This window comes from Clarias gariepinus, chromosome 19 (assembly GCF_024256425.1).
Source record: "Clarias gariepinus isolate MV-2021 ecotype Netherlands chromosome 19, CGAR_prim_01v2, whole genome shotgun sequence".
NCBI classification, from domain to species: domain Eukaryota; kingdom Metazoa; phylum Chordata; class Actinopteri; order Siluriformes; family Clariidae; genus Clarias; species Clarias gariepinus.
Window position 1 is genome coordinate 23,395,074 of NC_071118.1, and position 22,350 is coordinate 23,417,423.

The 22,350-nt window shown below is 37.6% G+C and overlaps 1 protein-coding gene across 1 annotated transcript in view; it reads right to left on the reverse strand.

The window, feature by feature from the left end:
- whrna (whirlin a) overlaps positions 1–22,350 on the reverse strand; it is a 138,635-nt gene that overhangs the window by 43,195 nt on the left and 73,090 nt on the right. The window contains exons 3-5 of the mRNA XM_053479239.1: positions 21,107–21,232; positions 6,363–6,571; positions 2,285–2,321 (exon numbers count right to left, since the gene is read on the reverse strand). Coding sequence (XP_053335214.1) covers positions 2,285–2,321; positions 6,363–6,571; positions 21,107–21,232 — 372 coding nt within the window. The remainder of the gene's footprint in view (positions 1–2,284; positions 2,322–6,362; positions 6,572–21,106; positions 21,233–22,350) is intronic.

The window sequence follows — 22,350 nt, forward strand, 5'->3', positions numbered from 1 at the left end:
TTTGTTCGCAGTTCTGCAATAAATCCTATAGATTTTGCGTGACGTCCCGGTAATAGTGTAATAGAGAAAAAAGTCTCTATGATATAAAATCATTTATACCGGGCGAAATTTTTATATACCTGTATATAATAGTAAGCCATGAATTAAGAAACATTCTCATCAAAAGGAAGATTGATGGTCACAAACCATCAAACAAACCAGAGCTGAATAGTATAAATTTACCCAACAGCAATGTAAATAAACTGGTGGAGAGCATGACAAAATGCATGAAAGCTGTAACTGCAAATCGTGGGTTATTCCACCAAATACTGATTTCTAAATGTTATTTAGCCAAAGCATTAACGAAATTTGATTACAAATGATTAGCATTTTGTTTTATTTGAGTTATTAAAGCTCTGTATGATACTGCATGATCTTGGGGTTTTTCATGTGTAGTGATGAGGTCATTTCCTTTAAATATACACTCTAAATAACTAGTTATTTATTTTTAAAGTAGGAGAAATATTGTCACCAGTTCACAAAAAAATAAACAAAACTGTTCATCTCACCAATACATGCAGCTGTAAAAAAAAAACTGATTATTTTGCAGTGGTCTCTTATTTTTTTCCAGAGCTGTATAGTACACACATATTGTACTGTAGTAATAGTGTACAGGTGTAGTACACCTGTACACCTGCTCATTCATGCAATTCCAATCAGGCAGTCATGTGGAATGCATAAAATCATGCAGATACAGAACAAAACCTTCAGGTAATGTTCACATCAAACTGCAAAAGAAGGCAAAGTATATGACCTCTGTGAATTTTGACCATGCGATGGTGGTTGGTGTGGTAGTATTCCTTTAACAACCTCACCCTCAATAGCGAAGACTAAAAAGTTTAAATCAAAAAGCAGCAAACTCTCTCCAATCTACATCAAAGGGACGGAAGTAGAGCATGTCACCAGCTTCAAGTTCCTGCATGACCACATCTCTGATGATCTGTCCTGTCCTGACAGGAGAATATTTAAATTCTGATCAAGTAGGTGCCAACAGCATCTTTACTTCCAGAAGAGACTGAAGAAAGTGAATGTGTATCAAAGAAAATCACTACAGAAGGTAGTGAAAACCACCCAAAAGATCATTAGTAGCCCAGCTACCAACCAATAAACATCACTTTTATATCAAGAAGAGACAGAGGAACATTGGCAACAGAACCAGCAGCCTCATGGCCAGCTTCTCCTGAACTCTAAACTAAACCAATCAACTAATATTTTATTGCCTGTAAGCATGCTGCAGCGCTGTACATTTTGTAATAGGGATGGGAATCACCAGGGACCCCCTGATACGATATTATCACGATACCTTGCTGCTGATTCAATTTATATCACGATTTTATAAATAACTCAAATCATAAAATTAAAAAAGTTTGTTGCAAATAAATTTATCAAATAATTTGCTCTACCCCACTGGATTCTGTGCTGTCAGCAAATGTGTGAATAGTTTAGGGTGCACAACCTGTACAAGTGTAATGTAAACTAAAATTTATTTAAAAAAAATTTTAAAAAAAGAGAAAAGAAACAATTTTGTATTCCCCCCCACCCCAGTCTCTATTCCCTATTGTGGTATTAACAGAATATATCCTAAGCTTATATCTTTGCGTTTTATAACTAGATTGCATACTGTACTATAAAAAGATTATATGTGCTTAATTGCACAAACCTACTACTCGATGGAACGACAACTAAAAGCTATATTTCATTATAGCAGGTAAATTTCCTATTGTGCAGATTCTGACTTTACAATGTTGAAATATTTCTCTGTATAATACACCAGCAACCTGTCACAGTGACTCTATTCCCATTTTAATTATTTTGCCAAAAACATTATCATACTGGCATTGTTTTAGTCATTAAAGCACTGCAAACAGACTGAATCTAATCCATTATGCAGCCCAAACACCCAATATACTTTACTGCGACTTCATTTGCACCGATGTAATATCAATATTACAGAAGCACAACAGCAGATGGCCATTTTATGACTTAAAGCAAAAACTTAAATTAAAGCTCTTTCTACTCTAATATACACATGCGATGTTTGGGAGTCGGTTTTTATAGCGACCCTACATTGTGCTATAAACAGTCGGAAGTACAGATACTCAAAATAGCTCTACAGTGCTAATTGCGGCAGGCGATTGCAAGCGGAAAACATTGCCGTGTTTGGTGGCACTGCTGTGAAAATTGGTGTATTAACAAGAGGAACACAAGAGAACATTGCACTCAGATAGAGAAACACAGCACTCACCTTTCCTGAGGCTGAGGCCCCCTGGTCCATAGACAGACTACGAGAAAGAAAGAAATAACGGGAAATCAGCACTGGAGCAAAGAAAGCACTTTGAAATAAAAAAAAAAAAAAGTGACTAAGCAAAAGTAGGGACAGAACCTTAATTATGATTATACAGACCCAGGTTTCATCTTTTGACAGTGAAGAGAAACGGTAATGATTGAAGAAAGGCATGCTAGTGCTGCACAACAATAACAAAAAAAAAAGGATACTGCAATTATATTGCTACACACTGCATTTACACATGATGGAACGCCGGGCAACCTATAATTCAGTTTATTTTCTGGGCATTATAACGTGAATAAAGTATTCTTTATGCATAATTTTTTTTGCATAACCAACTTTATGAATTCTTTCCAGGATAATATTTTACTACAGATCCTAATGCATATCATCTTAATTCATTGTTAGAAACACTGGGCTTAATCTATCTTTTATTAGGGCTATTAAACATTATTGCATACTTATATAATTCCTGTGTTGGGCTTTTAGTCACTTAGATATCTATCACAATGGGAACATTTTCTTATCTTGTTTTTTTTTTGTGTTGACCCTTACTGTAGTTTTCTTGAGCTCCCTATTTTTCTTGTGGCATTTTGCCAAAGGGAAGTGCAAGTCCAGTTTGATTGAGGTCAGATGATTGACTTGGCCAATGCTAAACAGTTCTCTTCCTTGCCCTTTGGAAAAAAAAATTAATAAATCCGGGGTGTCCATCCATAATATAGCCCTGTACACTTCAGAGTTGATCTAAATAAATACAACAGACCCAATTCCACTGGTAGACACCCATCCATTACTGTATATCATAAGAGCGCCTTATCTTTTCCATGTTCTTTCCTGCTCTCATACTGTATGTCTATAGAATGTTGCCTCAGAACTGTATATGCTTTTTTTTTTTATCTTTCTTGCACACTCTAATCTGGTTGTCCTGTTTTAGAGGCTTACCAGCAATCTTTTCCATCACGCTTTGTATTTACTCTGCTGAAGTAGTCTCTTGATTGTTGACTTTGACACAAATACTCCTACTTCCTAGAGGGTGTTCTGGACCGGGCCAACTATAAAAAGAGGTTTCTCTTCACCAGGAAAAAAAATCCTTTTGTCATCCACCATAGTTATGTTTGCAGTTGTTTTGTATTCACACGGTAGAGTGAAAGGTGAACTTCAGATCGCATCTTGCATGGTGGAGCTTTTGCTACGGTTTATACACTGCGTTGACAGTGATGACTAGACGTTTCTGCGAATTAGTTCTCTGAAACGCATGCCGCTGTAGATCTCGTTTAGTTGTGAAAAGACAATAACTGAGTTTGCAGTGTGTTGGCAAACGAGAGAATGCTACACTGCTTTTCCAGCATTATAATGAGCCTTACTCGCTAGCGCTGATGGAACTGTAGCAGTACAAATGCGACTAGTCCTCTGGGACTGTGGCCTAGTGTGTGTAGGTGTACCTCACTCCAACAGAGCCGGGGAACAAGCTAACAAACTGCCTTTTATAAAATGCCACCTTGCACTTTTCTTTGGCATGCAAGTACAGTTAAACTTCCATCAGTCACATTCCATTACAGCTGACAGGAAACGTGTTTGCACTGGACACAAAGGGCAATTTGTGCACCACCTCTGTACATACACATGTATATAAAAACCTCTGTACAAAAGCATGCTCTCTAAACATAAGCCACTACATCGTTAAAAATAAAACCTGCAAGATGCCAGAGGAATAAAAGCATTGATCTGGGTTCGATGCTTAACTTCATGCTTCAATAAAGCATACAGCTGTGACACATGGAGCAGTCTGCAGGATTTTCTGCCATAGGGCTTGCTGAGGTCTTGTAAAGATTCGGCAAGATAGAAAATTAGAAAGAGTAATAGCTATCACTAGGCCTGGTCTTAAAATGGGGATTTAAACTCAACCTTAGAACAGCTTCAGGACTCAAATTAAATCAGCATGTCTAAGGATAGAACTGGCAATTTATTAAGCAAAAACACACCGCCTGAACACCCACCGGCTGTTTAGTTAGGGCCCGACATGACCGAAAACAACACAAACTCTCAAAACTGTTGCAAGGACAAAACCGATGATATACACTCACCAGCCACTTTATTAGGTACACAATGCTAGTTCTGGGTTGGACCCAATTTGGCCTTTAGAACTGCCATACATTTTTCATGGCATAGATTCAACAAGGGTGACACGGTGGTGTAGTGGTTAGCACTGCCGTCTTGCACCTCCAGGGTCCGGGTTAGATTCCCAGCCAGGCTCGTTTCCTGTCTTTGTGTGCATAGAGTTTGCATGTTCTCCCCGTGCTTGGTGGGTTTCCTCTGGGTACTCCGGTTTACTCCCATGCAGATTAGGCTAATTGGCATTCCCAAATTACCCGTACTGTGTGAATGTATGTGTGTGCCCTGCGATGGATTGGCATCCTGTCCTGGGGGTACCCCGCCTGGTGCCCTAAGCCTCCTGCGAGGTATAGAATAAAGCGGTATAGGAGATGACAAGGTGCTGAAAACATTCCTTAGAAATTTTGGTCCATATTAACATGATATCATCAAGCACGTACTGCACATCTACTCATGAACTCATTATGTTTAATAAACCAGTTTGAGATGATTTTAGTTTTTTGACATGGTCATGTGGTCAGCAATAATATTGAGGTAGGCTGTGGCTCTTAAACACTGGTTGGTACCAACATTTTGGTTCTAAGGGGTCCAAAGTGTACCGAGAAAATCTTCAGTCCAGGAAACGTTTTTTCAAGGTAACGTTAACAGGCAATTAAACAGGGGTACCAAATAAAGTGGTAAAATAAACCAAAAAAAACACATACGGATATAATGGTCAGTTGTAACCAAAATATTCTCCATATAGTGTATACATTATATTTCTTATTACTAGTTTACTTTATATTTGACTATTATTTTCACAACTGTGAAAATTCAATTATACATAATCCCACTTGTCTGGTTTCACTCAGGTTTCTTTGCTGCTTGGTGACAATGTTATGGCTGTAAAGATATTGTGCTGTGTTGTTTAACACAGAATTGATATGCAAATTTCAAATGTCATGGAATACGATTGTTTCTCAATATGGTACTTTCTTCTTGCAGAAAAAAAAAATCGTTGCATTTCCTGAATATGTGCCTTAGTTTTTTATTTTTAAATGATGAAACCAGTCAACAGAAATGTCAACAGAATGAGCACAGGTGTGTGCTACTCTTATTCGGAAGCTTCGGTACACTATAACATTTCAATCCACCTCTCACCCATTGTCCATGAGTGTTGTGACTTACGTACTGGAAAGCCTAAAGTGCTAACATACTGTACACTGTACTAGACCTCATCATTCTTTAATACTTTAATACGCAGCTTGCCTAACGTTTTTTTTTTTTTTTAGGATGACCATGTTCTTTAAATTCTAGTAACCTCCATTGACTTGGGATAAAGAGATTGCTACTTTTACAGTGGAAGTAGTTTGAGTTTGAGTAAAGGTCACATATTACGCCCCTTTTTGAATACTAAAGATTTAGAGATGTACAAAATGTGTCTGTTAATTTTCTAGCTGAAATACAACTGCATTTTATTCCAGTTTCACTCCTTTTCCAAGCTTGTTGTTTCAGTGTCTGTAGCTTTAAATGAAATGCTTCCGAACACCTATTTAAGAAAGCAGAACGCAGTGACTAGAAACATTCCTATGGGGGATCCTAACAAGCATTTACCACCTGTAAAATTGTTAATTCAAGATGAGATCCAAGAGCCCAAAACTGCTGTTTTGTGTAACACTTAAAATGGCTTAGCGTTAAGCCGTGGGCAGTTTTATAGACATGCGATACAAATACAAACCGTTGACACAGTAATGTTCATATATACATAACACTGCCTTGTTACACTGGTGGTACTGCCACAGTAATGATTTATAAAGTCTATTATTTTGTGCCTAAACGAGGCTAACAGATCACACAAATACAGACGCTCAGAAGCCCTCCATTACATAAGTACCAGAGCATAAAAAATCTATAAGACATTTAAAACGCTTCGTTTTTATCTCACCTTGCTACACTGCTGCTGGCTGAGCTCTCTGTGATCTGGGAGCTGGCAATCCACTTGGTCTCTCCCACCACCGTGCGGGCGTGCGGCAGTCGTCCCACGTCCTTCACGGTCATCATGAGGTGACGTGAAGACTTGAGCACGCGCACCGCCTCGTCGTGAGGAATGCTCAGGAAGCTCCGCCCATTCACCTCCAGGATCTGGTCGCCAACCTGAGCAGCGTGACAGCGAAAGAAGGGGTCAGGTGAAGGGACGCAGGGAGAGAAGGTGTAACGAAACCAGGTTGTGGATGAAAATGATGCGGTGGTAGGTAATAAAAAAGACAGAGGATTATGAGTGTGCGGTGTGATGCATCAGACAAGACTGAATATATAAATAATTCTTACACACACATACACACGCAAAGATTACCTGCTGGATATATACAGTGCGAATGAAAGTTTTCAGATCCTTTCAAGTTTTCCCCACTGTTGTTTCACATTCATTCTTTGATTTGAATCAAAGTGTATTTAAATCCGTTATTTTACCTTCGTCGTTCTCTACAAAATAATCTACAATGACAAAATAAAAATAAAAAAACAGATGCTTGGAGTGTAAAGCACCTTTGCCAGCAATGACTAAACAAGTCTGATCCATGAAAGCCCCACTTTGCAACATACAGCACTTTAAAGATCTGCTGCTAACATCTTGGAGCCATATAACCATAGCGGAGTCCATGCCGTGGCACGTCGGAACAGTTCTACACAACACTAGGCAGGTAGTTTATAGTTTAATGGCTTGGCTGATTGGTGTATACTGAGTGCATAAAAGTATTTCCTAGAGAAATAAACAGTCCTGTTCTTTTGCTTTCTAAATCAAAACTTGATGTCTCAGGGTCTCCTCACCGCAGTGTTAATTTTTGCCTCTTCCTTTTAGTTACGCTGTCATAACGAGGCCTGCTGCGGCTTCTGCTTGCCCTCTGAGCACTATGAACACATTTTCAACAACTGTGGCATGAGCGCATACTTAATACTCTGCTCTCTCCCCCTCTCTCTTAGACTCACAATTAGGTGTGTGCACTCCTACAACCTGAGGTGCTCCCAGATTTTGTCACACGTCTACTGTTTTAGTTCCCCCTCACACTTTTGATCCGCTTCATTTATTCTGATACGTCTTATGCTTGGAGCTTTGCATGCTTGTGACTGAATTTTTGCTGCTTTTTGATCTCACATGAATACAATATGATTTGCATTTCTAAAAAAAAAAAAAAAAAAAAAGTTTATACTCAAGACTTATCCTTGCTTTAGTTTGATTATTTCACCTACTTGCTTTTGACCTGCTGTTGTAATTATAAAAACTCTCCTTTGCTTATTACAGCCCTTAAAGTGTTTTATGTTTAAAAAACTATTACATCTATTTTGTGAGTGTAAGAGAATTAAACCTTTAAGAAAAATTAAACCTTGTTGGTATGAGGTGCATGAAGTTGTTCAGAAGATCCTGGCTAGAAAATTCACTTTGTCTCCAACTATATACAGATTTTATACACACATATTTTAATATGTTCATTTATTGCTTCTTCATTTATTGCTATTTATTGTATATTTATATATTTATATGATACCATTTTCCTGTCCTTGTGTAAGTGTGTATAATTCTTTTGGGCTGACTATTTGTTAAACTGTAAAACATCACTAGATCTTCCTTATGATTCACACTGTTTATTAAATTTCATCACTGATCAGGAAAATAAATGTTAACTTATAATCATCTCAGGTACCAACTCTGAAGATGTATTTGGCACAAGTTGCTAATCTTATTCTTTTGGGAAAAACTTACACATGATTTACAGAACAAATCTGAATAATTTTGGCAGATATGGGCCCTTTGTGGAACAATCAAGACCCTAGTCTTGACTTACGTCCTTTTTTTTCTTCCAATTTTCTCCTTCCCATATTGTTCTTTTACTGGACTGTCTTTCCTTTCGCCTTTCCGTGGTCACACTTTTAAACTAACAATATACTGACAAATTAAATTCAATACAGTTTTATTGATTAAGCACTTTTAAGAATGGGCATTGTGGCAAAGCAGATTTACAGAAACAACAAAAAATTAGGGAAATGCGATCGAAAAGTGTAAAGTAATATGTATAAATTAAAATGATCAGATAGTCCCTGATGAGCAAGTGGCAAAGAAAAACTCCCTGACATGGCAATAGGAAGAAACCATGATTAATGTGTTTAAATGTTTTCTGTGTGTTAACTGTATATTGAACCGGCTTTGTTGTGTGGTTATTAATCAAATCAAATAAAAATATAATAAAAAAAATATAATATTAAATGCATTTTCTATTCCTATGCATGTCTGAAAAATCGAATCTAACCTCAGAGGTGTGGAGTACACAGATAAGATAAATAATGCATACAAAAAAGCACTTTGTGTATGCCAACACTGAATACTTTCCCAGTGTAAATATTTACATCATTTTGGGACTAAATTAGTCTACTCTGACTATGACCCTTAGTCTATCTTAGTTCTTCATGGCTTTTCCTGTTATGCTACATAAATTGCAATTAACAGCATAGATAAACTATGCAATCTCCAGTTTGGGAACCCTAAAGAAATGTGCTTCTACTAAAGACATAAGTTGGATACTTCTTTCTGATAGCTGTACACAAGAAAAATATGACCCATGTGGCACATATTTCAGGTTGGTGTTCAACAAATGCCTGGGTAGGAATGTCAGGTGACTTTTGGGAGACTTGCGGTAGCTGCAGCTGCTTTTTCTCACCAGCCTGGGCACTGCCCCTGAACCTGCATGTGCACATCCTTTCTTTCCCTTTTTTTCTCTCTCTATAAAATACCCTTTTCCCCTAAGTCCTTGCCTCGTGTCTATGTGTCTGTGCCCCAAGCCAAGGATCTTACAATATATACAGTAGTATAACATTATACTATGGTACATGAAATATACAGTGAGGTCAATAAGTATTTGATCTCCCTGTGATTTTGCAAGTTCTCTTACTTAGAAATCATGGAGGAGTCTACAATTTTCATTATAGATCCATTTCCACTGTGAGAGACAGAAATCACATTGTATGATTTTTTAACAATTTATTTGTGAATTACTGTGTCAAATACTGTAAGTATTTGATTACTTGCCTATCAGCCAGATTTCTGACCATCAAAGACCTGCTATTTTGCTTTTAAATAGTCCAGCTACACTCTGCTCATGATTCTAAATTAGTAGCACCTGTTTGAGGTCGTTAGCTGTCATAAAGACACCTGTGTACCCCACAATCAGCCAAAGTCTAAGTAGATACATGGGGTATCAATGATGCTAAGAATGGTGAATAATCAGCCCAGAACTACACGGGAGGAGCTGGTCAATGCCGTGAAGAGAGCTGGGACCATTGTTTCCAAGGCTACTATCAGTAATACACTAAGACGTCATGGTTTAAAATCTTGCATCGCACAGAAGGTTCCCCTGCTTAAGTCAGCCCATGTCCAGGCCCGTCTGAAGTTTGCCAGGGACCATCTGGATAATCCTGAAGAGTCATGGGAGAAAGTCCTGTGGTCAGATGATACCAAAGTAGAACTTTTTGGTCTTAACTCCATTCGCCGTGTTTGGAGGAAGAAAAATGATGAGTATCATCCCTACAGTGAAGCATGGGGCTGGAAGCATCATGCTCTGGGGGTGTTTTTTTGCACAAGGGACAGGACGACTGCACTGTATTAAGGAGAGGATGAACGGGGCCATGTATTGTGACATATTGGGCAAAAACCTCCTTCTCTCAGTCAGAGCATTAAAGGTGGGTCGTGGCTGGGTCTTCCAACATGACAATGACCCAAAGCACACAACCAAGGAGTGGCTCCGTAAGAAGCATATAGACTATTTAAAAGCAAAATAACAGGTCTTTGAGGGTCAGAAATCTGGCTGATAAGCAAGTGATCAAATACTTTATTGACACAGTCATTCACAAATAAATTGTTAAAAAAATCATACAATGTGATTTCCAGATTTTTATTTTTAGATTCTGTCTCTCACAGTGGAAATGCACCTATGCTGAAAATTGTAGACTCCTCCATGATTTCTAAGTAAGAGAACTTGGAAAATCACAGGGTGATCAAATACTTATTGACCTCACTGTATAAGTGGCATCTGACATTTGAAAACTTTTCCAAATTTTTTTTTTTCCTCTGTGATTGACAGATAAGAAATCTGCTCTATTAGCCTGAGTTAATGTTGAGGTAAAGGCTTGAGTGTTAGTTTCGGTTGAAAAAGGAGTGCAGCAACAAATGTGGGTTAATTTTATGTAAAAAAAAGAAAAAAAAAGAAAAAAGAAAACAATACCTTAATTGCATGCTACGTGTCAAACAGTTTCAAAACACATACTCTTCAGCAGGATGCAATGCTTAAACTATTCATATACTGTGTCCAGTGACTTTAAACGAAACACGACTGAATCCTGGGACTGTAAGCATAGTGACAGATACACTACTACAGTATATTAAGTATGCACATTACTTTATCATCTAGCTAAGCTTTAGTGTAATCTAATTTCTCTCAGCAGAATAAATCAAACCTTAAAAAGGCTCTTTTTTTAACAACTTAAGTAATTTGAACGTTGTGAATTATGAGCCTCTTCTATAAAAATGCTTTATAGTCACACAATGAAAAGTGCTTTTGTGTATAACCCACTCTCCATTTAACAAAGTTGTGGAACTTAATTCCAGCAATGGCTCAATGTTAAAAATCTGGCAAGCATGCTTTTCATAAGGCACGCACAGTGTAATGATAGCGGGCAAAGTCAGAGTGTCTTGAACACACAAGCATGTGCTATAATTTTTTTTTTTTTTCTGTGCATACTGTATTTGTTCCTGCGAAATGACTGCCACCACACTCTGACCGAATGACCCGCTCCCAAAGACCTGCTGACTGTGTTGCCTGCTCACACGGACACTCTTTCACATGGACTAACCTGACTGCTAACAGCTTTGAATGCCATTTGGAAATGCAATCATAAAAATTATTATGGCAAAATAAAGACATGTCTTTAAAGGTTAGAAGTGTAGTTGGTTCAAAGTATAAATTAATAGTTAAACTTTTAATAGATTTTTTGCTAATAATTTTTCAAAACTCTTGACCCATGCATCAGCTTTTATGCTGTATCCTGCGAATACTCCAGTCTAAATACACCTTTAGATTCAGAATACTACCTCCCTATTTTAACACACTACATAAACTAAACCAGTGACATAACATTAAAATCATTAACAGTAAAACCAATTTTTATGATTGCAACCACCTAGGTTTTGGGTTCCACTTTGGCCATTGTGGTGTCTCCAGCTCCTTTAAGCGTGACTCCTCAGGGCACTTTTGGGGTGTGCCGGCACCAGGACATTGACATTGGATCTTTTGGTTCCAGGGTACGCCTCCATAGCCAGCATCGACTTTACTTAGTAATTTGCACTACATTGGCATTTCTGTGAGATCGGATTGGATTTGTTCCTCATGGGCATGGGTGAGCTTTGGGTGCCAATGACCCTGTCACCAGAGTGATGGTGGTCAATGTTGTTTAGTTGCCCTGGTTGATCTTATGGCTAATCAATGAACATTATGTTACATTTTGAGAACTGCAGTTGTTTCCTTTTCATTGCTTTTCAATGATAAGCCTTTTCCCAGGTTATCCTCCCTTCGTCTTGCTCCTTTATACAGTAAAATCATTTAATTATTATTATAATGTCATAAGCAACTATGTTCTGGATATAATAAATAGATGCAAATATCCAACACAAATATGTAGCAGATGTTGGCAAAACAGTTTGACATTTGATATATAAAGTTAAAGAGATAATGTGTATCCCAACACCAATGATCCTAGAGATCTCCCACTGTGTGTCCTCATTATTACATCTCATTAAGAGTCTACGAAAGGCATTAACCAGTAAAACCTCCAGTAGTTTACAACAATACATCTCCTGGTTTATCCTCCAGGAACAAGGCCAGAAAATAAAAGAAGAGAACACATACTGCCTTGAAACAAATGCCAGCGTGGACTGTGGAGAACAATGGTCATAACCTTTATGGAGGGGATGGGAATAAATCCATCCATCACAGCCATCCCGAATAAGTGAAATGAAGGGATCATCATCATCATCGCCTTCAGCGTGATCCCTGATAGATATACTGGTGCCGTAAAAATAATCAGTTGAACAGATTTGAACATCTCATTTCCTCAGGATATTATGAAACAGGTGCTATTTCTGGCTCTGCCTCTTATTGGTTAACTTGCTGTGAAATTAAAGTTTTAAATGTAAGCTTAGAGGTTTGTTTTTAATATATACAATATCTATAAAATCTAATTGGATATGTCATATAAAGTCTGTATAAATATCTGTATAAATATACATGGCTGTGAAATAGTATGTACCTCCTGCTCCTATCCATCCTGCTTATGTGTGTGTGTGTGTGTGTGTGTGCGTGTGCGTGTGCGTGTGTGTGTGTACGTGTGTGTGTGTGCGTGTGTGTGTGTGTGTGTGTGTGTGCGTGTGCGTGTGTGTGTGTTAAAGACTTGCCCCCTCCTGCTGCACCAATGCCGTCACTCAAAATGTCAAGTGTCCTGGATCAGGAGTTTGCTTTTTCATTTCCAGATCCGTCCTAGCCAGGGTCCATGCTGTCCACCACCTCACCCTTTTCCCTATTTATCCCCTCCTATTATCACTCCATCTCAAGGCTCAGCTGGAGAACCATAGCCAAAAGTATTAGGGCTTATACTAATACAAGGCGTGAGTATAAGTCTGCTTTCAGCTAGCAGTCACCAAGAGCATGTGTGATGGATTTCATAACTAACTGTAAATTGAATTACATGAATGTGTGTTTTCTTTTATCATAGCGATTCAGTTGCAGACTGAAAAGAAAGAAAATCCAATAAATGAATAAATAAATAACAGAAGCAAAAAAGTAAGATTTTCTCCCATTAGTCAGAAAATTTATTAAAATGATTTATTTTGTTTCATCTACTAGAACAGATTAAATACATCAGTGATCATTTTTCTTGACTGCACAGCAACCTACCTGAGCCAAAACCTAAATATGAAGGATGAGAGAAAAAGTATTTGCACTCCAGCAATAGAATTTAGTTTAAATAACTAACCCTTAGAAAAGACGAATACATATTTTTTTCTACATCACCCGCTTGCTTAAAAATAATAATAATAATAATAATAATAATTGCTAAAGAAAAGTTGCCAATAATTCTCAGAGTGATTCTCATGTTGAGCGTGGTGGTGTTGTTGCTGTGGGCTTAAAGGGGCAGGCACAGGCGCAGAGGTATGAACGCTAGGAGTCTTTTTATTAAACAAAACCAATCAATAGTTAAGAAAATAACCAAACAACTAACTTAAACAAACAAAGAGCTTTAACACAGGCCCTTTAGCTTAACACAGACATTGGAAACTCACAGAACAGTACTTACACAGAACTCTGGACAAACTAACGATTACATTTAACTTAACAAAACAGACGTTACACAACAAATGCAAACTAATGACCAGCGCCCCCTAGGGGTGGTCCTTCACAGTGATGCAATTTTGGGCCTAATTTTAGGAGTAGGAGTGGGAGCAATTTATCATCATTCTTAAAAAAGGAAAGGACTCTTATCTCCACCAAAATAAAGGAAAGCTTCAGGGGTGTTCTACCTGGTTAGGAATAGCAAGGAAATGGCATTCCGGCAGAGACGCGCACAGAGTAGAAATGTTCTAGTAACACTGGGTGACATGGAGCTTATAAAAAATACGTTTGGACAAAAATGAAATTCGTTTATTCCCCCACTGGTCCATTAACGAACATTTTCTATGCTGTCTCTGCAGGTGACTGCTACTATATGTTTTTTTTAGTAACACTGAAGATGCAGCTTTTAAAGTGACACAGTCGACACTGTCGGAAATAATATATTAAACTCTGTTCTTACAGAACCGCACATCATGCACAGATCATGCACAGATTAATACTGCACATTTTTCCACCACGCCAGGTGAAATCAACAGAAAATAGGCTGCATTCATGGGGTTGTGGGTATCATCCATGGCACAAACATTTAAAAAATCTACATGTACATATACATATTATGTACTGTATTTCTATAAAATTATTCGAGTCAACTTAAAAATCAGCTGATTTTATTTTTCTTGAGATTTTCTGTTATGAGCTTCACTTTATTAACGGCGTACCCTGGTTTTCAAAATCCTCGAGGGGGGGTGTGCGGCAAACTGACAGGTGGCATTGATGCTTTCATAAATTATTTTTAGAGGTGAAAGTGGGCCTGAATTTTGCTTGAATTATTTTTTTTACATTTTACAAATTACTAATTACTAATTAATAAAAAATTGCAATTTAATTAAATTACTGATTATTACATGTAAAAAGTAATTAGATTACTAATTACATTACTTTTAAGTTACCTCTTTTCCTGTAAAACCTTGTGTCCGTGTGTCTGTGGTGTCACCCGTGCCAAAAGAGATAACTTGTTACAACATCAAATGTAAAACTACAAAACTCTCCGACGATTGATTACAGCGCATGCTTGTTAACTGATGCTGCTGCGCAAAACTTGATTTTTAAATACATTTTAATTCATTTTTAAACACATTTGTAACTCTAGTAACCTAAAGTTTGATTGGTAACTGTAATCAAATTACATGCATTTAAAGTGCAACGCGTTACATTACTGCGTTATCAGGAAAAGTAAAAAGATTACAGTAACATGTTACACAGTAACACATTATATCCAACTCTGTTGTATATAACAGAACAGCACCATGCAGGACAGACGAGCTCTACAGAGGGTGGTGCAATCAACTGAGCGCATCATCCGCACCGAGCTCCCTGACCTGCTCACATTCTACAGCAAACGGTGCTGGACCAAGGCCAGGAAGATCGTAAAGGACCTCAGCCATCCCAACAATGGACTGTTCTCTCTGCTGCGGTCTGGGAAGCGATTCTGCTCCCTGAAGGCCAACACAGAGAGACTGAGGAGGAGCTTCTTCCCGCAGGCGATAAGGTCTCTCAACCACAACACCATGCAGAACTAATACAATCTTTCTAACATCCATGGACACTATGGACACATTCACACACACCTACACTTACATATTCATGTTTACATTCTGGACCATTGCACAAAGACACTTTAAGTCACCTCAAGACACTTTTTATGCATATTTGCACACCCTCTTTCTTTTACCAAATTATTATTTTTAAATGTTCTATTGTACAGTATATTCTATTTTTATTTCTATTTTTATGTACAGTATATTTCTATTTTTATTTCTATTTTCATCCGAGTTAAATTAAATTTTCTATCGTATTTCTTTTATTCATATTTATTTCTTATTATAAGCTTTAATTCTCTTTTTAAGGTCACTGGCGGTCGTATAAGCATTTCGCCGCATATCGTACTGTGTATGACTGTGTATGTGACAAATAAAATTTGAATTTTTTGGTTAGTACACTTGGCTTGATTATTAGATCAATTGTGGCCTCTTCACCTACAGGACAAATTTCTTCTGAACCTTGGACTAAGATAAACTATTATTTCTGCAATATAGATTTATTTAACCAGCAGAACTCATTAATGTCCATACTAAAGTTCTGCTTAATTATGTATTTTTTATATAGTAAATTTTTGATTATTTTTACTTGTCTCTGACCAGCAGTCCAAATTAATCATTCAATACTAATCATTTTGTACTACTGAAGAAATTTTATAATAATTTTTTTTATTATTATTACTTCCTTTGATTTATTGATTGATTGATCAAGAAGAAGGTCTGTTTGATCTGTTGTTTGATATCTAACATGTATTTCTGATGTGAAAGCCTGCTCCTGAAGTGAATGACTTTAACACACACAGTCACACACACTTAAGTCCATTTGAAGTCAAACCCAAATGAGTATTTTCACATGTGTGCAATTCTGTTTGTTCTGCAATTCAAAGCTTGTATTTTAGGAGAAAGGCCTTTGATCTTTGGTAATAGCTGTCCCCTATTCCAGGGGCTCTCAAAATGTTTGCAGCCACTTAAAGAAATTCATGGCCCCCTTTAGCACTAATTTCCTTAATATTAATTAAATGTCTACAATAATATGCCGTCTATTTATTAGCTCTATTAAGCTTTTTACTTAGTAACATTCCACCAAATGTACACAAAAACGTATTCAATTTGTTGTAGTGCTAATGTATTCAAGTTCTTTTGTGCCTGTTCAGCTACAGTTCATCCACGCGCTTGTGTACATATAAGCGATTGTTTCTGTGCCTTTGTGTCTCTCACGTGAAAGGCAGACACAATGCTAATTAGATGAAAGCTCAAAGAGTTCAATGTTCCCGCAGGTGTGTGAGCGATGATGTGTTGTTCACGGTTTTCAGACAATATCATAAGACAAACATCCGCAGCTCTCACCATCCCCCCTCTTCTCTCTCTCTCTCTCTCTGTCTACAGACGTTATATGGATTCATTCCAGCAGCGCTAATAAAAACACACAGCCTGAGCTTGTGATCGTTTAAATCTAAACGTCTGGCTCCACAGCAAACACCTATTCCTTCATATTTCCATGACCCCATGTAATGATGAGATTCATCTCAAAACAAAGCACTGAATGGAGAAGCAATGTGCTGTGAAAATGGAATAAAGGCATGTTGCCTGAGTAAATTACACAGCATTCTTATTCAGAGACGGTGCGCACACACACTCATGGCTGAGACACATATCAAGAGGAACAGCGAAGAAAGTTTTCTTTTTTTTTTTTTTTTTTTAAAGATGCACTGTGTAATGCATAAATACTCTCTAAACCAGTATTAATGATATCTGTGATCCATGATATTATATCACAGTCAAATTTCTGTTTGCATTTTATTCTGGACCAGAAATACACTTATTGTTTGTGCGTTTCTTTACAATGCTTCACGCTTAACGTTCCTGAAGCCGCCGTGGCAAAAACCTGCAAAAATATGTACACCAAATAAACTTCGAAATCTGTACAATACATTTAGAAAAAACATACGCTGTATATGTACTGTATATTCCAGTGCCGTATAATGAAATGCCTCTACTTTGCATTCTTCCCTAATTTTCATAAAAAAAAAAATTTAAAACAAAGAAACTTGAGTGAAAAGTAAAACCTTTAAAATATCCTATTGAATTTGAGTGTTTATTAGTATATAATATCCCCTCTTTGCACTCAAGCCAGCCTGTGGTGCAGAGATTTGTACAAAATCTTATGATCTGTTTTAGGATTTATACTTTCTCAGATGTTCACCAGTTTTACTGCTTAGTTTTTCAGTTTTGGTCAGCTGTTTCTTTCAGTTTCTCACCTATTTTTATTTTATTTTATTTTTTGTTTTACTCCTGTTTTTCGGTTTCACTTCTCTACTATTCGACTTTGCTCCTCGTTTTTTTTTTTTTTTTTGCTCTACTCACTATTTCAATTTCTCTGCTAATTTTTTTCAATTTCGCTCTTCTGTGTTTCAATTTCGGTGCTCAGTTTTCCGCTTTTGCTCCTCCATTGTTCTGTCACTCTGTTGTTTGATTTTGCTCCTTGTCTTTTTTGTTTGTTTGTTTCGCTGCTCGCTTTTCTATTTCCCTCCACCGTTTTTTCAGTTTTGCTCCTCGGTTTTTCAGTTTCACTCCTTCTTTTTTTAGTTTTGCTCCTCGGTTTTCAGTTTTGTTTTTCAGTCTTGTTGCTCAGTTTTTTAGTTGTCTTTCTGATACAAACCTCTCATGTAACAGTACTGGCCAATTGCTTTTGGGGTTTTCCAGAGCTGCTTCCTTATTGGCCATATAGAAGAAGTCTATAGTCTAGAACTAGACCTAAAAATAGAGGTGATCACGCTTTTTCGGTAATCGGTCCTAGGCTATGGAATAGCCTTCCGATTCATATTAAATCTGCTCAGACATTGTCAGTTTTTAAATCTGCTTTGAAAACTTACCTTTTCTTTAAGGCGTTCAATATTCCTTAACTAAAATTTTACTTCTTTATTATTTACAAAATTATTATTTAAATGCCTTCGTATGTGTATTGTCTTTTTATTTTTGCTTTTGTGAAGCACTTTGGTCAACACTGGTTGTTTTTAAATGTGCTATATAAATAATTTTGTATTGTATTGTATTGTATATAAACTGAAATTTGGACTCTTCGAGTCTGGACTGGATGCAGAGCGGCTTGTGAACAGCCCACCTCAAATTAATAATGCAGTAATACAATGTAATAAAGTGTATGTTTTATACTTAGAAAAAAAAATCCCTGAGCCTCGGAGTGGCGCAGTGGTAAAGCGCTCGCCCTATCATCCGGGGATCGCTGGTTCGAACGCCGAGTGATGCTGTTTTCCTCTCACAGCCGGAGGCACAGAGAGAGCTGATTGGCCGAGCTCTCTCAGGGGGGAGGGATGAGAGGTACTTGTGCTCCCACATTAATCACGGCTCTACAGCCAATCAGGAGCGTCTGTAAGCTTGCGCACGCGGAAGGAGCGGCTAGCGCTTTCCTCCGAGTGTGTTACTCCGCCCCTAACGGTGCGTGAGCGAGCAGTTCGAAAAGATGCGGTCGGCTCGCGTCACGTGGTTCGGAGGAAACACGGGATAGCTTTCGTCCTCCCGACTGATTGGTTGTAGTAGCCTTGATGTGTGTGGGAGCCTCCTAGTGACGGGGAGGAATTGGCCACGACTAGATTGGGGAGAAAATCGGGGAAAAAGAATTGGACAGGACTAAATTTAAAAAGAAAAAAAAATGCTATACCTATTAATACAATTTTAGTTTCTGGATAACGTTACGACGATCTATTTAAAAAATAGCTAGTTAGATAACGCCTAATAGGATTTCACGTTCTGTCCTGCAGGCATGAAAAGGCAGTGTACATCGTGACCCCTACAGTATGTGGTGAGGATGGCACGATACAAATACAGTATGTAAAGAGAAGGTCAGGTTCTCCGTTTAGCGCCCACACCTTTTTGCCAAGGTTTAGGCTGCTCACACTGAGCAGCTGTGTATTTTACATGTCTTACAGGCCATTTATTCCATGTTGCATCTTTTGCATGCTCAATTGTGTTATTTTAAATGCACTTTATATACGAATCTACATTCATTCTTTCTGTCCCCCTGGAGTACCTGGTGAAAGTCTCCAGGAATTCTTCGTGCTTAAAGGAAGGGAAGGACCCAAACACATATATTTTTTTCTTTTCTTGTCGACAAATGAATTTCGTAGTAAAGCTGCTCCAAGAGATTTTATCGGTTCTAGAAATCCATTAATATCCAGCAACTATCTCAGCATCAAGCCGCGTGCTACTTATGGTTCCTTAGCAACGGCAGACGCCACGGGAGCTCAACCTCGCAAGCACTTTTAAAAGGTAGAGAAAGTGGCACGGCCGGCGTTCTACACACGTTTTTAGACGTTACGCAAACACATGAAAGTGACTTAGAGTTGCTTTGGTTTAGCCATCTGATTGCAATTAAACAGTGGAATTTTGTCTGAGGCTGCCTTAAATGTGAATGTATGTTGCTTGTAAGTTATAAACAAGCTTAATAAAAGCAATTTGCTTACTACCAAACGTTCCAGATCCGGATTAGCTTTGACCTAATATAAAGTCTCATTTTGAATATTACGTTTAAATATTATGTTTGAGAAATCACTTCCACAAGTTAAAAAGAGTAAGTGTGTACGAGCCTGAGTTTTACAGTACATGAACTAAATTACTTCCATGATGGAAAATCATTTATTGTTATTAGCAAAATATATAAACTGTCATGCATGGATTTGGATTGTTTTTCTTGAGCAATACCTGTAGAGATGTTCTCATATACATTTAGAGAATTTAATGTACAAAAAATGTAAAGAAAGTTTTTATTTTTTTTATGTAAAATGAGTTTTTCAGGCTACAACCTTGTCATTTGTTTAAACTTTTTTGGACACATGTGATTCCATACAAATTAGTTTATTAATGTGATTCAATGAAACTGTAATAAAATTATAAATTGTGATTTTTTTAATAATTTGGGTTGAAGTTGCTTGGAAAGGAGAGACCTACTTTAGTTCATATAAACTCCACAGTTAAAAGTTTTTTTTTTCAATCTTACAATGTTTTTCCCAGGTTGCCCAGACACACATCATTCATGAGTGTTAAAGTGAATGGGACAAGTCAAGACAACGTCAAATCATTTTTGGAACCACAGGATCTTTCAAATTATGCACTGCCACTTTAAAACAAAAGTTAAAAATAAATACATTAAACCATCAGTCAGTCCAATAAAAAAGTGTAAATGTGACATGTAGCATGTATGGTGCTTAATCTGACTCCTGAATCCTGCAGAGTGTGTGAGGGGCTAACAAACACATTTTAGCTGACTGATGTGACACCGGCCACACATCTGTTTAGGTCCATGCACACACACAGTACACAAACAGCCTCTAACCACACAACGTGTTACCTTTATCTCAGGGGCCTGACAGAGATACGGACATCAATGGAAGATTGGATCAAACAGAGATGAGAAATGGTGATGCTGGGAGTAAGGGAGAGTGAAAATGAAAGCTCAATTGACAGCAGGAGGCAGTGACATTGCAGAAGAAATGAGAGCTAGCGAGGATGTATAGTGCGCCATAACGCAGACAGACAACAGAAACGTAAAACATTCAGAACAACAGCGTAGCTGAGCGATGGAAGACTAGCATGGACGTCAGAGCTGAAGTAAATTTGACAGAGGAAGCAAAGACAGGGTGAGGCTTTACCTTCAGCCCTCCACACTCTGCTGCTGAACCTCGGTCTACTCCGGTGATGTAGATCCCCAGAGCGTATTCGGCTCCACCGCGGATCATCAGACCCAGAGAGCGGCCGTCATCCAGAACCAGATTCACCTGCGTCATAAAGGCACATTGATATAAATATATATGTATATATTTAAATTTTAAAATACAATTAAATTTATTAAATGTTGAACACGGTTGCCAGTGCTTCAATGCCTGAGCTACAGAAATGAAGCCTCCACAGAATGATCCCTTCCATGATACCTGAAGGTAAAAAAGCCTGTTCTTAGAGACAGCCATCATTATAAAGTTGTATCTTCATAAATGATGTACAACATGGCTACAGAACATGAACAAAATATTGATTGTTGTGGTTTAATGGCCATCAAATCACAGCCTGTTATCTTTCGCATTTCATCTTGTGGATAAAAAGGTTAGGCATTTGACTAGGTTATGACATATAGTCAGATTATTTTTAAAATTAAGCTTTGTCTTTGGAATGGAGTCCAACATAGTGTTAATTATTAAATTAGTAAAGTTTTATTTCTTCACATTTTTATAGCATTTTACTGTAGTTACTAAGACTACCCCAGGGTTTTTATGAGGCACAATAAAAAGTTAATATATAGTTTACACTCACACAACTATGGGTTAGAAATCCTGATATGTAGACGACTTTAATCTTGGTAGAATCTTAAACAGTTGCCCAGGTCATTCGCTTTTAGATGCTCCTTAGTAATATAAGTGCTTAGATTCAGCAGTCCTCTTGCGGCTCATGATACAAACCCTGGCCGTTTTTTTCTCCCGCTACATCATACCGTCCACAACTTTACTGCTCATTGTGCTAAAAAAGATTTCCCATTAACTAGTTCAAACAGACATCCACATAGTATACCGTAAATATTGATAATGATTCAAAATGCTGTTGTATTACTACTTTTAAACCTCTAATACTGTGGTCCTTTTACAGGACTGATATACTGTGAAACTTGTTAATAACAACAGCATATTTCACAAGAACTGTTTTAAGTAGACTGGGAAATCTGGATCAATCAATGGCAAGGTTTGAGAATCTTGGTGTAACCGAGATTTTATATTCATACTGATGGCATCATTTAAACATGAAGCTTATCTTTATTAATGAAATAAACATTGATCAGCCTGTCCGGTCCAGTCCCACAGAAAAGCCAATGCAGCACGATTCGCTGAAAAAAAAATGCTAGCCACAA